Source organism: Pleurodeles waltl, chromosome 5, assembly GCF_031143425.1.
Source record: "Pleurodeles waltl isolate 20211129_DDA chromosome 5, aPleWal1.hap1.20221129, whole genome shotgun sequence".
In the NCBI taxonomy this organism is placed as follows: Eukaryota; Metazoa; Chordata; class Amphibia; order Caudata; family Salamandridae; genus Pleurodeles; species Pleurodeles waltl.
In genome coordinates this window covers 1,594,296,303-1,594,310,826 of record NC_090444.1, presented here as the reverse complement: position 1 = coordinate 1,594,310,826, position 14,524 = coordinate 1,594,296,303, and the positions used below count along the sequence as shown (strand labels likewise).

At 40.0% G+C, this 14,524-nt stretch overlaps 1 protein-coding gene across 1 annotated transcript in view; it reads left to right on the top strand.

Moving 5' to 3' along the window:
• LOC138296611 (uncharacterized) overlaps nucleotides 1–14,257 on the top strand; it is a 56,441-nt gene extending 42,184 nt beyond the window's left edge. The window contains exons 2-3 of the mRNA XM_069235923.1: nucleotides 3,694–3,746; nucleotides 13,544–14,257. Of these exons, the coding sequence (XP_069092024.1) occupies nucleotides 3,694–3,746; nucleotides 13,544–13,643 (153 nt within the window). The 3' untranslated portion in view covers nucleotides 13,644–14,257. The remainder of the gene's footprint in view (nucleotides 1–3,693; nucleotides 3,747–13,543) is intronic.
• The last annotated feature ends 267 nt before the right edge of the window (nucleotides 14,258–14,524 follow it).

The window sequence follows — 14,524 nt, the reverse complement described above, 5'->3', positions numbered from 1 at the left end:
AGAAGCCTCCGCGGCTTTGCGCTTTCTGCTTTCCCCCACAAAATGGGCCAAATGTGATTGGGAGAGACAGGAAGACACAGTATTTTGAATTTGTTTTGAAATTTTAACCATAGAAGCAGAAACTGCTTTTTTAACCGAAGACTGTATAAAATTATTTAAATTAGAAGAAAAAGCCTCTTCAGAGTCTTCATTTGTGGAGAAAAAGTCTGAGAAATCCATTTTGCTGTGGGAAAGAGCAAAAAACAGGTAAATAAGGAGTTAAAATCTGAGTAGGAGGGCCTGAGAGAAGGGAAAACTATGACTCACCCAGAAGCTGCCAACCGAGAGGCAGAAACGCGAAGACCACGCCTTAATAGGAAGTGTCTGAGTCGATAAATAATTAAATAAACCTGGATAAACCGGCAGAGTTTGAAGTGTTGATTTGCCCGTCAGAAGCGGCGGAGGGACTAAAACTTGAAAATGTTGAAGAGCGCTTTGGAATTGAAGCGCTCAGGAATGGAGCGAAGGAAGAATGCCGGTGAGATGAGACTCGCGCCAGCCGGCGTTCACAATGGAACGTTAGCACGGCTACGCGAGTTGGGGAAAGTGCCTGAGGAAACGCTTTGCGAGCGTTAATAAAAAGTAATATGACATTTAGAGAATACAGGCATGAACACGCTTACAACTACAGTTACAAGTAACCCTTGAAATTAATATTAGAACAGTGTAAATAGACAACAATACGGAGATATTTTTTACCAAGCACTAAAAGATATACTTATCTTGACTGCGAGCAGCAAGAAAAGAGGGCTGCTTGCAGTCAGGATTGGTATACCGTTATAGTGCAGATTGTTGTGATTGGCTAACTTGTTATTCTAGTTCTCCCATTGGTTGCCTGTTTCACAAACCCCTGGGATTGGTGTTCTCTCTTGGCTGCTATTGAAATAAAGCAGGAAAAGAAAGCATAATAGGAGCCTCCGGTCTTGTCATAAACTCTTGATCAATCAGGGCACTTGCATGGACACCCGGATCTACTTGGTCAAGGAAACCAGTTTATTTGATCTTTAAATGCGTTAAAGTATCTTACCATTGCTGGCTTGGCCACAACAGACAACAGGCAGTTTTACCCTTGTATTCTCATATGTGGTATATTCTGATCGTCTCTGTCTGGAACTACTGATGATGTATGATGTACAAAGCTGCAAACGTCTGCTGCTCATCTGTTGACATGTTTCTGTCATAAGGACTTGAGCTCTGATTCTTACGCATATAACCATATAACCAATGCTTTGAGGATGTTGAGTACTATATTGATCCCGAATCCTACATTTCACTAAGACTGCTCCGTTGGTCACCCTTCTATAATACTGTCTTTATGTCTGTGTAACTTAATTCCTATGTAAGTTACCTTGACTAAAGATTCTAAGACCTAGCAATTGTTTGCATGACACGTGCTGTAAACACATTTCATCTCCTTGCTGTGGCACCCACCGCCCACTCAGGACTTCATTTTGAGCGCCCCAGTAACCCTAATTTCGGTTTACACAGGAGCTTGAACCTGAATCAAAAAGCAGCTTGTACGTAATTACTGCTTGGACTTAGCGATATGCATGCATAAAGTTCTGCAAGTCAAACCTAACGAAATTGTGCAGGGAAAAACACAATGTTCCATGTTTTGCAGCTCAGAATGGTGAAAATCCTGCAATATAACTGCATCACCCCCCTTTCCAACCTGCAAAACATGTAACGATGGGTAATCTGTGAAACGAACGTGGAGCCCACATTGATGTAATGATAATTTAGGGACTTTTATCAAATATAATTTAAGCTTATCTTCGCTGAATATTTACCAAAAAAGGCTTTAGCAGATAATATCAACATGGGAGAGTTAAAGTTTTAGGAGCACAGTGGAAACAAATAGTTTGCATTTATAAAGAGTTAGTGGTCATTTACTTTTAAATTAATTTGTTGTTTCAGCTTTACAATGAAGCCATACAATAATTGCGCATAAAAATTACATATTACGCATTACCTAAAAACATGTAACAGATTAAAAAAAACACTTCCATTTAATACAACATTTTAAAATATTTTCGAAAAAGCATAGTCCTGTGTTTCTAGCATGCCTCGCTCATGCACCCTGGAATATGAATTACAGGCTAGGTGATTTGTATACTTCAGTAAATTTGCAGCTGTTCCACATAGCTTTGCTAATTAACATAGAGGGCCAAACCAAGAAATTAATGTGACCATCGTCCCCCACTTCAGAGCTATTAAAGTGCAGCATTTCTGGAAGGAGACACCCAGTAGCAAAAGAGCAGCATGAACAGAGCCCGATTGGCAGAAGAGAGCATCAGGCGTTTTCCAGTGAGGGTGGAAGAGTGGGGGTCGGTTATGCAGTGGTTAGGGCCAGTTTAGTTATTAGGTGGGCGGTTTTGCAGCGGTGCTGCAATATTGGCCTCCAGTAACAAAAGCAGCAGTGCCGCACACGTGCATGCAACACCCCCCCCCTACTTCATGGGGCCTGGTCCATCAAAGCTGCCAGGACTGCTTTGGGTTCCCAGTCTGGCCCTGTGCATGCAATAGATTGAGCCAGTGGTCAGATCCCGTATGGGACAACATTAGCAATGAAAACTTACTAGAATTATATCAGTGAGAAGCATAGTCTCATTTACCATGAGAAATGATGATGTACATACATTTGTAGAGAGACAGTCAGTTGCCATTATGGTCCATGTTTAGATTTGGGGAATCTATATTTTTAAACTGGTAATTCAAATTAATTTTCAACGTACTATATTAGTTTTGTGTATGAAATATATCAACAACTACATTAAAAATGAAATTTAAAGATCGCAACTACAGGTATGAAATCACAATTAGTGATTAAGACTACCTAAGAAGACAACACACGTCATTTTTAGGGTCGAGCCTGCGTCGCATGCGCTTGCGCATGCATTTCGCTGAGCGCGACGCTTTGGGAATTAAAAAGGGCTCGGAGCCCCGTCCACGTCACGTCAGTGTCTGTCATTGGTTCGTGGGCTTGCCTGTTAGAATCTGCTTGATTTCATTAGCGGAAGGCATGCATACGTCATGGCTTTTCCGGTGGATAGCCCTCCTCGAGCACATTGACCAAGTACAGAAAACATACGAGGTTCGTGGACTACTTTTTCTCTATTTTCCCAGCGTGATCTCGCTTGGCAGAAGTCGAGTGCTTTACATAATATCGACCCTGTTACACACTTAATTGCACTTTTTCCGGTTATTGCACTTTTGCCGACAGGTTTCATGACGAGTGAAAAGTCCAGTTAGAAGTTTACAACGCTATCAGCTCTAACACGAGCAAACGCGAGACCCGTTGCATTGCAAATGCTAGTTTATTTTTACATTAAAGTTTGCACATTTTTCCTCAATAACAAATGCTTTTAATACTAAAATGGTGAAAACACTTTTTGAGGAGAATGTTGTGCCTTGAAGAAAACTGTTTAAGGGGTAGCTTGTAAAGAATAGCTTTAATGAGGGAATGTGCGAGAGCAGGAGAAGCAAGTGAAAATGACACAAAATTAGTGGAATTATTGGCAACCATCGAACCCTAATTATTTTTCTCATATAACCTAGTATATCTGGAACTATATGTTGTTGGCACAGTACAACTTTCTTAAGAACGTCCAACCATATGCTATGTTTCAGATAAGTTATTTTCTCTGTTTTTAGGACTTGTTCACAAGAAACACAAAGGATGAACAGAATATTATTCTCTCAAACAAGTAAGTATATCGTATGCCGCTGGATCGTTCTTTCATTGTTGATAAAGCATAAAAGTGAACCTTTTTTAAACTTGTGTAAGTCACTCATTCTTGGGGAGCACATCGGGGAAGTGGCCACATTCCTGCTTTATAGCCCTATATAATCATGCATACATATGAACTGAAGGGGTTTGTTTCATTCTTTTAATTTCTAGTAATGTATATTGAAACTTCTTGAAATGTTTCGTGCTGAAATTGTGATTGTGTCATAATCCTTCAGTAACAGAATTTTTTAATATGGAAATTCTAGTTATACTGCAAGTTATGCCAATATTTGTGATACCCTCATCAGTACCATTACTGTTGTAATTGCAAAGAAGATTGTAATTGATGAGATGATAAGACGTCTCCTTAAAAAGATGGTGTCGGACACTTGAGCTCCTCGAAACCTTTGAAACCTCTATCACCTAACCACAAAGTCCAGACTACCCGCATCTGAACAATCCTACCGACTGACCCTCAATAATAGCCAGGGCCTAATCTCTAATCTTCTACCCTGCAAGAATTCCTTCAACCAGCCACCTGGTTTGAGTTTGTGTCCAACTCCTTTCCAACTATTAGCAGAAGCAAGCAAAGAACAGCACTAAGGCATAGTGGTTCCCTATCAACCTATTTGTTAGCAAATTTATCATACTAATTTCTTCCTTCTTTGAGCCCTGCTACAAATAGACGCTTGACATGCTTGGGCCTAGTTACTGTTGCTTAGTTTGGTCTGGAAATCAGTTCTTCTTTTAACAGCCACCCCTGGCAAAGAACTTTTTGGACTGTCGAAACCCACCAACTCAGGTGCCATCGTCACTGAGACTACATGGGTGCTGTGTCTCCCCATTCGGCACTTAGGACATGCACTCCAAAGATCATCCACCACCAGTTAAGTGCACCCCAGCTAAGCCCACCACCAATAATCACCTCTTTATCACTCAACTACATCTCCTGTTGGGCAGCACATGTAAGATTGCTACATCAACAGTGAAATCTAATGTGGAAGCTGCCTAAGTGTGCTATTCTCATAACCACTCCACTTGCTCAGCTGCACTTCTTTCAGCGCTGCCTGAGCCAATAGAGAGAGAAGAGCCTTCTTCGTGTCACTACTACCAGGGACCTTGACATTGTTACACAATTAGCTCCCTCCTACATCTTCATCCTGTCTACACATTACAGACTGCTGCATACATCACTGAGGAAGGAGAGGGTAATGAAGTGGCAGCCGTCGCACAGAGGAGCCTCCCTGGTCCGCTCAATCTTTCGCAGAAGTGTAGCTAACTAAGTCTAACTAAGGTCTAACTAAGGTCTGTTTCTCCCTTCTTCACCTACACAATGCAGAATTCACCTCTGCGTGAACCTTAAAACTGTATTCTTCTTCAAATTCCAAAGTCAAAATCACTCCGTGGCTCATCTCGATGACCTTGCCTTTGAACATGCCATTAGCACACTACCACTGTCTGAAACCAGGCTTGACAATGCTTCTGGTCTCTTTATTACCCACCTCACTCCTGATAGATAAAAAAACATCCACTTACCCCTGAAAAGTCACGATTAACAGAGTATTCAATAAGTCAACCATAACTTCCTGCGTATCTCCAACATCAAACCTCTCTGTGCTCCTCTAAAGTATTAGGCCCATATTAACTAACATTTACAAAGCACAGTTCTGCATCAAAGACGGCAGCATTGTGTTGGGTGAATGGGAAAAAAGTGTGGATCGCTATATTTAGAAAGCAGTTTTGGTGCTACTCTAAATCTTGCGCTATGGCACAAAAGCAACCCAGTAACAACATTTGCGCCAACACGTAACTCCTTCATGGATAAAACATCCATGAGTAATCCATGTAAAATGTACAATTTCGCTATAATTACACGTGCCAATCATAGGAATATCACTTGATACCTGTTTTTTCCTGGTTTGCTCCTGGTTTCATTTGAGTGCATGACAAAGAGTTGGCTCTCTCAAGACTTGTTCATCCACTGGGAAGAAAGAAATTTGGAACTCAGGCTACCAACAGGCCAGCTTGAGTGCAAGACCTTACCATCTAATTTCCATATTGCCTCCATAAACGCCAAAGGTTCCTAGTCTGGAAAAGTAGTTAAGCTAGTCATAAATTTCAGGACTCATCATCCTTCCCACAACTCTCCACCTGTGAAAGACCATTGCACACCAAATTAGTACATCACAGCACTGCTCTCACCTCCTTGTGACAATAAAGAGCCTGATGCTAAATTCAGGAAATCATCCCTTACTACAATCTCATCCTCTCCTCGAGTAGCTTTAGACTGCAAGGGCTTCATTTACGAGGAAATGGCAAAATGTGGTGCTGCAAGTAATTTTGCTGTACAGAACTGTGCCATTTGCAAAATGCAGAGATGCACCATATTTACCAGAATACAATGCATCACTGTTGTTTCCCCTGTGCCGGCGCTAAATCAGCTGCATAGACCCAATGCAGGCACCCTTGCACCATGGTGCAAGGATGCCTGCGTTGCAGGGGGGCTTGATTTTGCGCAGGAAGGCACACATTCCTGCATAAAAACAGACATTAATGGTGATTTGCTCCTTCACATAGTAAGAGCAAAAAACGTGGAGAAATAAAAGCATTTCTCCTCATTGTGCCACTCTAACGCCACCCCTGGGGAAGCATTAGTTTTTAGAGCTGCCTCAGATTTACGTTACCTTATAAATCTAGGGTAGTGTAAAAAAGCAATGGGTATTGCATGGATATGCCCACATCAACACCCATTGCATGCCCCTTTGCCTCAGAAAACTGCGTCGGGTGGCCCATATTTACAAGGCCGCATTAAGCCACGAAAAGTGGCTTAACTCTGCCTTGTAAATATGGAGTAGGGCACAGTGCCACCAGAGCGTGGCAAAAAGTGATGGTGGCGCAAAGGGTTTGTGAATGAGTCCCCAAATATCAAAGACAGGGCCCAAGTCGCGCCCTGCTATCAATCACTCAGCTGCTGCTCTGCCATTCAGTACTTATGTACAATGCAAGCTTCCTAGTCTAAATAATCCCTTGTTTATATGACAATGCCTGCAATAAGTCGCAGAACACGTTTGCTTTAATTAGATGAGGAAAATTGATATTTTCTTATCTTCAGTAAAATAAACTTTTGATTTTATTAAAAACACATAGGCAAATATTATGTTCTCTTTTCTTGTGTTTATTACATTAGCAGCCAAGATAAAACTACAACTCCCAGCATGCTTAGATGGAAAAATTACAAAATGCTGTCATAATGGTATAGCAACCAATCGCATAAAGGTAGTACTGTAAATGTCTTGACTGGGAGCAACAAGTCCTCTTTTCTTGCCTAAGTAGTTAGGAGAATTCAAACAACAGTACTATAAACATAACAACAGAAAAAGTCAAAAGACGAGTAAAGAAGTTCTTGAAATACTTCACAACTCGAGGAATCCTATGATTAAAATCCAAGTCATCAAAACAAGTCTTATGTTCCTTCTTGGACGGAATGTTGGAGAAAAATAGCAAATGATTAAATTCTTGAACATGTTGCAATTGAGTCTCTTTTCTAAGATGTCTGGTTAGTGGTGACATTTGTACTTAAGAAGGAACAGAGGGAGGGTTAAAAACATATGCAGTGGGACAGTACTGACCTCTGTGTTTTTAATAAAATCAAGACTTTCTTTCACTGAAGCTCAGAAAATCTCCATATTATTACAAGACCCGGAGGTTTCTATTATGCTAGTTTAAAGCATAACAACAATAGAATTAGCAACATGAGAAACAGGTTTACAATAAAATGTTCTAAAAGTTGAAACATTTGTCCAATCAGCAGATTTGAGAATGTCATCTAGACTCATTCCAGCCCATAGGGCCTTAGAGGCCATTGCACCTCTGGTAGAGTGGGCTCTGAAAATGAAAATATTAATGCCCACCAAATTCAAGATCTATTTAACCCAACGGGCTAAGGTAGGCGAAGAGGCAGGGTTATGAGGAGTTTCAAAAGAAATGATGAGTTGGGGTTCCGATAACTTTCTCAATTTATGAGAACTAAAACAACTCTAAACAGTCATAAAGAATTGCAAAAAACCTGAATCGAAGGGGTTAAAGCTGAACTGGGTGAAAGGGAAAAGGCGGTACTAGGGGCGTGACAAACAAGAAGGAGACTTGCCTTCCACCGATGTATCTGGAAAATGGAACCGGATTGAAGCAGTCCTAAGTGAGGAGAGGCCAGAAAGGACGTGTTCTTGGTCATATTAATAAAGGCTTCAGCTACCTGAAATAGAACATGCAAAACACCAAGCTTGAAGCATCTGAAGAAAAACATGCTCGGCTAACATGAGGAACAAACTTCTATCAATGAAGCACCAGAATGATGCGAACATTCTTAAACGCGTCAGGAGTTCTGTCAGTGGTGCGCTCTGGCGAACTAACAATGCTCTCCGTGAACGTTGAATGCTGAAAAATCACACATAGGTGTAAATAAAATATTAAATGAATATTAATGGGAAACACTTTAAAACAAATTACAATAATTTAATGTAAAGTGCAAAGAACTATGAAGAACAGCGATATGAATATGATACTTATCTTGACTGCGAGCAGCAAGAAAAGGGGACTTGTTGCTCCTAGTCAAGAAATTTGTATTACTACATTTAGGTGATTAGTTGCTTTAACTTTATGAAAACATTTTGTAGTTTTTCCATCTAAGCGTGCTGGGAGTTGTAGTTTTTTCTTGGCTGCTATTGTAATAAACGCAAGAAAAGAATGCATAATAGGAGCCTCCGGGGCTTGTAATAAAATACAGAAAACAAGTAGATACATTAATTAAATATTACATATGGCTTGGTGGAAAAAAGGCTGAATTAGGTTTAAGGTACTACATGCTAGTAAATCATACTTGTGAGCGGGAAAGCGCAGTTGCAGCGTTTTTCAAGCGAGTCGTGGTCTCCCACCTGAGAGCAGATGTTATGAAAGAGTGAGAAAAAACAGGGCCGCAAATGTGTGAGCAACGTTTGAAATATAGAGCACATAAAAAAACCTTTGCACTTGTATAGAGCACTACTCACCTGTTAGGGTCTCAAGGCACTGTACTCATACCACTATGGAACCCCTCCTGGCTTTTCCCTGTGAGGTGCCCACTCCTGGGCACCCCAGGGTGAAGCCAGCCATCCAAGCACTGGTGGGGCCATTGTGGAGATTAAGCAAGCTATTGCCCAGAGTTGCACCCATTAATTAGATTAGGCACTGAGGTGAGAATTATCTGGTCCAAGGGAATTAAGCCCAAGACCTGCCGAAGCGGGACTTGAACCCTGGTCTTGAGCCAGATCTCTGCTTCAGGGTCTGCCGCTCTAACCATTGTGCCACACTTCTCCATATTCACCAGGCCACGTCTTTCAAAACTGGTACATGTACTTAAAATAAAGAAAATGTTCTGGACACTAGAACAGAGATGCAAAAATTGGCTTGGATCTGGAATTACTATTTAGGAGAATGGATAGATGCGCTCCGAGAGCAGGAGCGATAATGTGGGGGTGCACTTGAAAATGTGAGCGCACCTACATAATTGTAACTTTGTGGGCATTCATAAACTTTTTCTTTGCCCATTATCACTCTGGAAACAGCTGATTATTCTGGCATAGCAAGGGCTGGAAAAAATGTGTTTCCGGGATTGGAATGGGTAGGAAACACCCCAAATTAATGATTTATAGAAGGAGGTGTTTCTCCATTGGAAAACAATAATTTCCCCTTGGGGAAAAACAGATTTGCATTTGCTTTCAGATTTTATCATAAGCGACTAAACAATTCTATATTTGCTTTTACACAAAAGGCATTTACAAATATTTAAAGACGTGCTCCTTAGAAAATTGCAACAACCTTAGCTTTGCAGGAGTAAATCTGAAAACCTTTGTGAATTGCAAAGCAGTTGTAGTAAACCTAGAGTTGTAGATGTTTTTACCTTTTTTCAGTAATCAAGCACAAAGTGCACGACTTACAGTGAAATCAAAAATCCCGTAATGAGTATTTCAGAAATGTAAAGTAATTTGCAAGATTAACAGATCCAGTTCTTAATTTGTGCTTGTTGTTTCCGGTGCAGAGCACCAGCACTTATTTTTGAGGGCTGGGGCTCTGTACTTCTGTATGATAACCCTGGTGGGAATATCAGGAGGAGGAGCATGGCTCCTCAGGCAGGGAAACCAATGCTCGAGATAAATGTAAAACAAAGGTGAAAGCTTATTGATCAATATTTTCCCTGCAGAAGCTTTTTTCAGAAGATCTAATGGTGCAGACGATTTCTCCCTACCCCGTTGAACAAGTCACGCTCTTATCTTGTTCTCCGATTTTAAAAAGCAACTAAAGGATGCACCATAACCACTGTTAGTTCAATTTTTAGAGGTAAAGAGAGGAAAGAAAAATTAAAAAGGGAACTCATAGAAGCGCAGAGTAGCAAAAAAGCATCCAGTAACCTTGTATTTCCACTGGAACAGTTATTCCTACCCCTTCCTGGAAATGAATCAATACATTCTCAATTTTAATTATACCTCAAGAGGAATATAATGTTCCTCATGTTACTCAAAGGCTCAACCAACTAGCTGCGGAATTTCTGAGCCATAACACTTCTACTGTTGTTAAAAAGGATTTACATGCCTTGGCAGAAAGCTGTATGGAAAAATGTTAACTCAGTACAGGGCTCCCATTCAGCAAAACCTTTAGATATGGATTACACCATATTTTCAACTATTGACTATACAGGCCTTATGATGATGGAGTAGCCTGCTAAGTAGATCTAGAATTTTTAGTTTACTTTCCGCACATCCTCTACTGCAATCTCAGTCTTCAGCTGACATCAAGTTGGTTTTGTTTCTAGATAGCTTTGAGCTGTCTAGAGTGAGGGTGACATTTTCCTTTGTATCTAATCCAACAACAATTCAAAATTATTGTAATTTTGCCACAGAAATAGTTTTGATGTGATGCAAGCCCATGTCAATGTTTTTAGGGAGTCGTTTTGAACCAATTCTTCGAGCATTTCAAAGTATGCAACGTGATCTAATTTGACCCATGCATTGTCATAGGGCTTCCTGAAAGAAGCTTGTTCTGTGGAGGTTCAAGTTGACACAAGTGGTAGAGTAGTTAGTGACTCTCAGAAGACTGACTCTTTTTGGGGTGACAGGATTAAAGATGAACCTTAATCTCAGTCCTGGTTCACAGAAGCATTGAATAAAAGTAAACTACATGATCATATTCAGCCTAGAAGTTAACCAAAGATGTCAGTCCTCTCTTGGAACCTGGCAAGACTACACTCTGCTAAAATCAGTATCTTAATAAACTCATCTTTCTACCATTGCTGAAGACAACCTGAGTGTTGGGATTGAACTCTGCAGTCAAAAATGGTAAAGGCAATAGGACAAAAAGATAAAGCTATGAAAGGAAAGAATAAGCATCTGAGAGACCTCCAGGATTTAAAAGTGTCTGCTGAGGTAAATAGGCGTATTTGTAAGCAGTTTATAGAGGACTTAGATATTGAATAAGAAGCAGGCCAGACCTGAGAGAAAACAGGGTGATTTGAGCTGACATGATTTGAAAAGTGTGGCCCTGGAAAACAGTTTAAGACACTTTTGGCAACTTGTAAACCTGGCATGTAGGCCAAAGGATATTCTTCTGCAATATCTGTTCCTCAGTAGGACTGGTTTGATTTCTTTGTGTTATCTGGATCAAAAAAGTAAAAATCTCTGATGGGCATCTCATTATTTAAGGACCTCCAACATCTCATCAAATTGACAATTTCAACAAAAGAGCATGACTCTCAGGGGCAATGGACCCAGATCAGTTCCAAGTAATAGTCTTGAAGAAGGACCTGGAACCTTGGAGTAATTTTCTGGTCCCCTTATTACACTATTGTTATAAATCTGTTTCATAGTGGGTGGGAGGTATAATAATCCAACTTTACCAGAACAGTTTTTGTTAAACCCCAAGAAGTACAGGCAGATTGCAAATCTGAGGCAATGAGGACGGTCTTTGATTGGAGCATATTAGAGCATCTCACATCATGGGCTTTTTTTAAATGCAATTATACCATGTGAACAAGCTGGCTTTAGACCAATCTGTTCAGTAACTGGTAGTGTAACTTTTTTCCAATCTGTCATTGAAAGATATGTTACTTCTAGAGGCAGATAGCTTTTATAGACTTCTCTACAGAGCTCAGCAGTGTAAACAGGGCAGCACTCTAGAAAAAGCTAGCACCACAAGCCATTCCAGCGAATCTTCTGTGGCAGATAATTTCATTATATTCGTTAACATGGTGTAAAGTATTAATGGGGGAGATAGATGATTATCAGCAATGGTTAAAACTCAAAATGGGTTCAAGCAAGGGGGTCTTCTGCCCCCTTCATTGTATTTACATAACTTGCAGGAAAAATGTTTGTTTGAAATTTCTTTCTGCCTAAATTAGGATTCCTTTTCTTACACATACTGATGTACACTGATGATGATGTCCTTTTTGACCTGACACCAATCGGCCCTCAACAAGATCTATCTGAGCTGAACCATTTTGCAACAAATCGTGATTAAGAGTAATATAGTAGCCCTATGGTCAGAAAAAACATTACTCACAGTTGACTATTAGGTCAGGACAAACTTTAAACAGTAAGATCATGCCCTTATTTGGGCAGGGATCGGAATTATAAGCAGCTTTTTACTCAGCAAGGGGATAATGCCCTGGCTCAAGCAGGAACCCGTAAAACAATGGTTATATCTCTCTCTGGATAAGACATTTTAACAATTTATTGGAAATCTATAAAAACCAAAATACTTACACGTTCCTTTATGCTGTAGCATATATTCCATGCTCCTACAGGCATTCCTTAAATAAAGATGAAGTTCTTGAGGAAGTTATGTTTACCATTCTGGTTCCAGCATTGTGTCTTGAATTTGGTTTGCCAAGTACTTTCGTTTTCTCATTGGTAGTGGTTACTTATTTGGGTTTTTGCTTAAATCGTGCCCCGGTTGATCCCTGAAGCATCTCCTTAAGCAAAAGATTTTCGCCAGTGTTGGTAATCAGGGTTCTTTTATAGTAAAATTCCAGTATGGATTAAAATTGTTTGAACTTTGTATCTGTATATTACAACCCTAGCCGTTTGGTCAGTTGTGAATAGCCTTGACAAGGATAATTCCTCACCTGACTTTTAAACTCAACAGTGAGTACTGTGCAATTCTAAAAAATAGAGAGTGCACTGGTAAAACAACCACAGCCAAAGCTTATTTTTATCAGACCATACTAGGAGAATGATGCTGACTTTAGGGTTGTGAAATCTTTCATTAAGAACATTAACTGCGAGATGGGCGGGCCTGTCTTACAACTTGTATATTTGCCCTCTTAAGTGTATCCAGGACCTACGTTGTGTATTTTAGGTCTGTTGAGCATTAAGTTCCCTTCGTAAAATGGACTGAGTCCATTATTTTTAAAACATAATATCAAATCCTTAAATGAATCTGTCAGCTTTATGATGTCTCTTCCAAATGAGCAAGCAAAAGGTTTTAAAGTAATATTGATGCATCTATTTGGTTATGATCTAATGTACACATTTATTCTCCATTGTTGACCTCCTCGAGCTATAAATCAAATTAATAGAGAGTATCGAATTACATTTCTCAACTCTCTCAAGCTAAAGGAGTTTGTTAGAAAATAACTATTTTAATAAAAGATTTTACATTAACAAGCGAAAGACTGTACTTTGTACAACACTTATTCGTCTCCTTACGTCATCATACCAAACATGTACTTCTGTTTTCTTTGAGTAGGTGTCACAGTAGAAGCAATCTTACCTCGGACTCTAAAGGCCAAATTTCGTATGACCTATCAGAAGAAGAGCTGATGTCGAGCATTGAACGTGAATACTGACTCGCCAGTCCAATCTTCAGCCACATCGCGTCTTTGCTGAGGACCCCGGCTCTGGCTCTGCTATGGAGAATGATTTCAATGAAGCGTTGACAAAGAGACTGACTGCTCTGCTGGACAACACGTTTATTGCACTTTATAATTCACTATTTAAAGACTCATTTATACTTATTACTTGTATATAACTGTTAAATTTACGATTGATCAAAGCACGTTTGACATATATGGTGACATTTTGCACTTGTGTTGCCTTACACTTTACATGCAGTAGGCATTCCAAGAGCTTAGCGCAATATCGAAGATCAGATTTAGCTATATACCTACATTTTGATTTTTAGTGTTTTGATGAGGCTCATGATAAGCTGTCTTAAGTCTAAGGGGAATTTAAAGAATATTTATTTTTCCTACTGAGTCCATTTATACCATAGGCACATGTAGAAACAGCGCACCCTAGTTATAGACTGACGGGCATTTTAATATGTGGGCAATACCGCAAGTTTTTGGTTGCTCCAACTTTTAAAGATTCAACTGTTTGCTGCAGGGTGGGTGTTCTCATAAAATTGAGTTTCTTATATAGCTTTATAGGACTATCATAATAAAAGGACATCTATAATAGATCTAATGTAGTGGCTCTGTTAGTGCTGATTGCAGATACTCCAGAACTAAGAAGTGATGGCCAAAGGTAACTGTAACTAGTCACAATGGCAGGAACCCTATATTTATATGATAAGGCCTCACCTACTTACAGGTAATCTTTATCACTCCCGCTGTCTCATCACGACTCCTAAAATAGGCACCTTGATGCATACAGAAAAGCAAAACTTTCCCTGGCATTAAGGAGCTTTGCGTTACCTCGGTGTGGTCATAAATGCTGAGCTGGCATT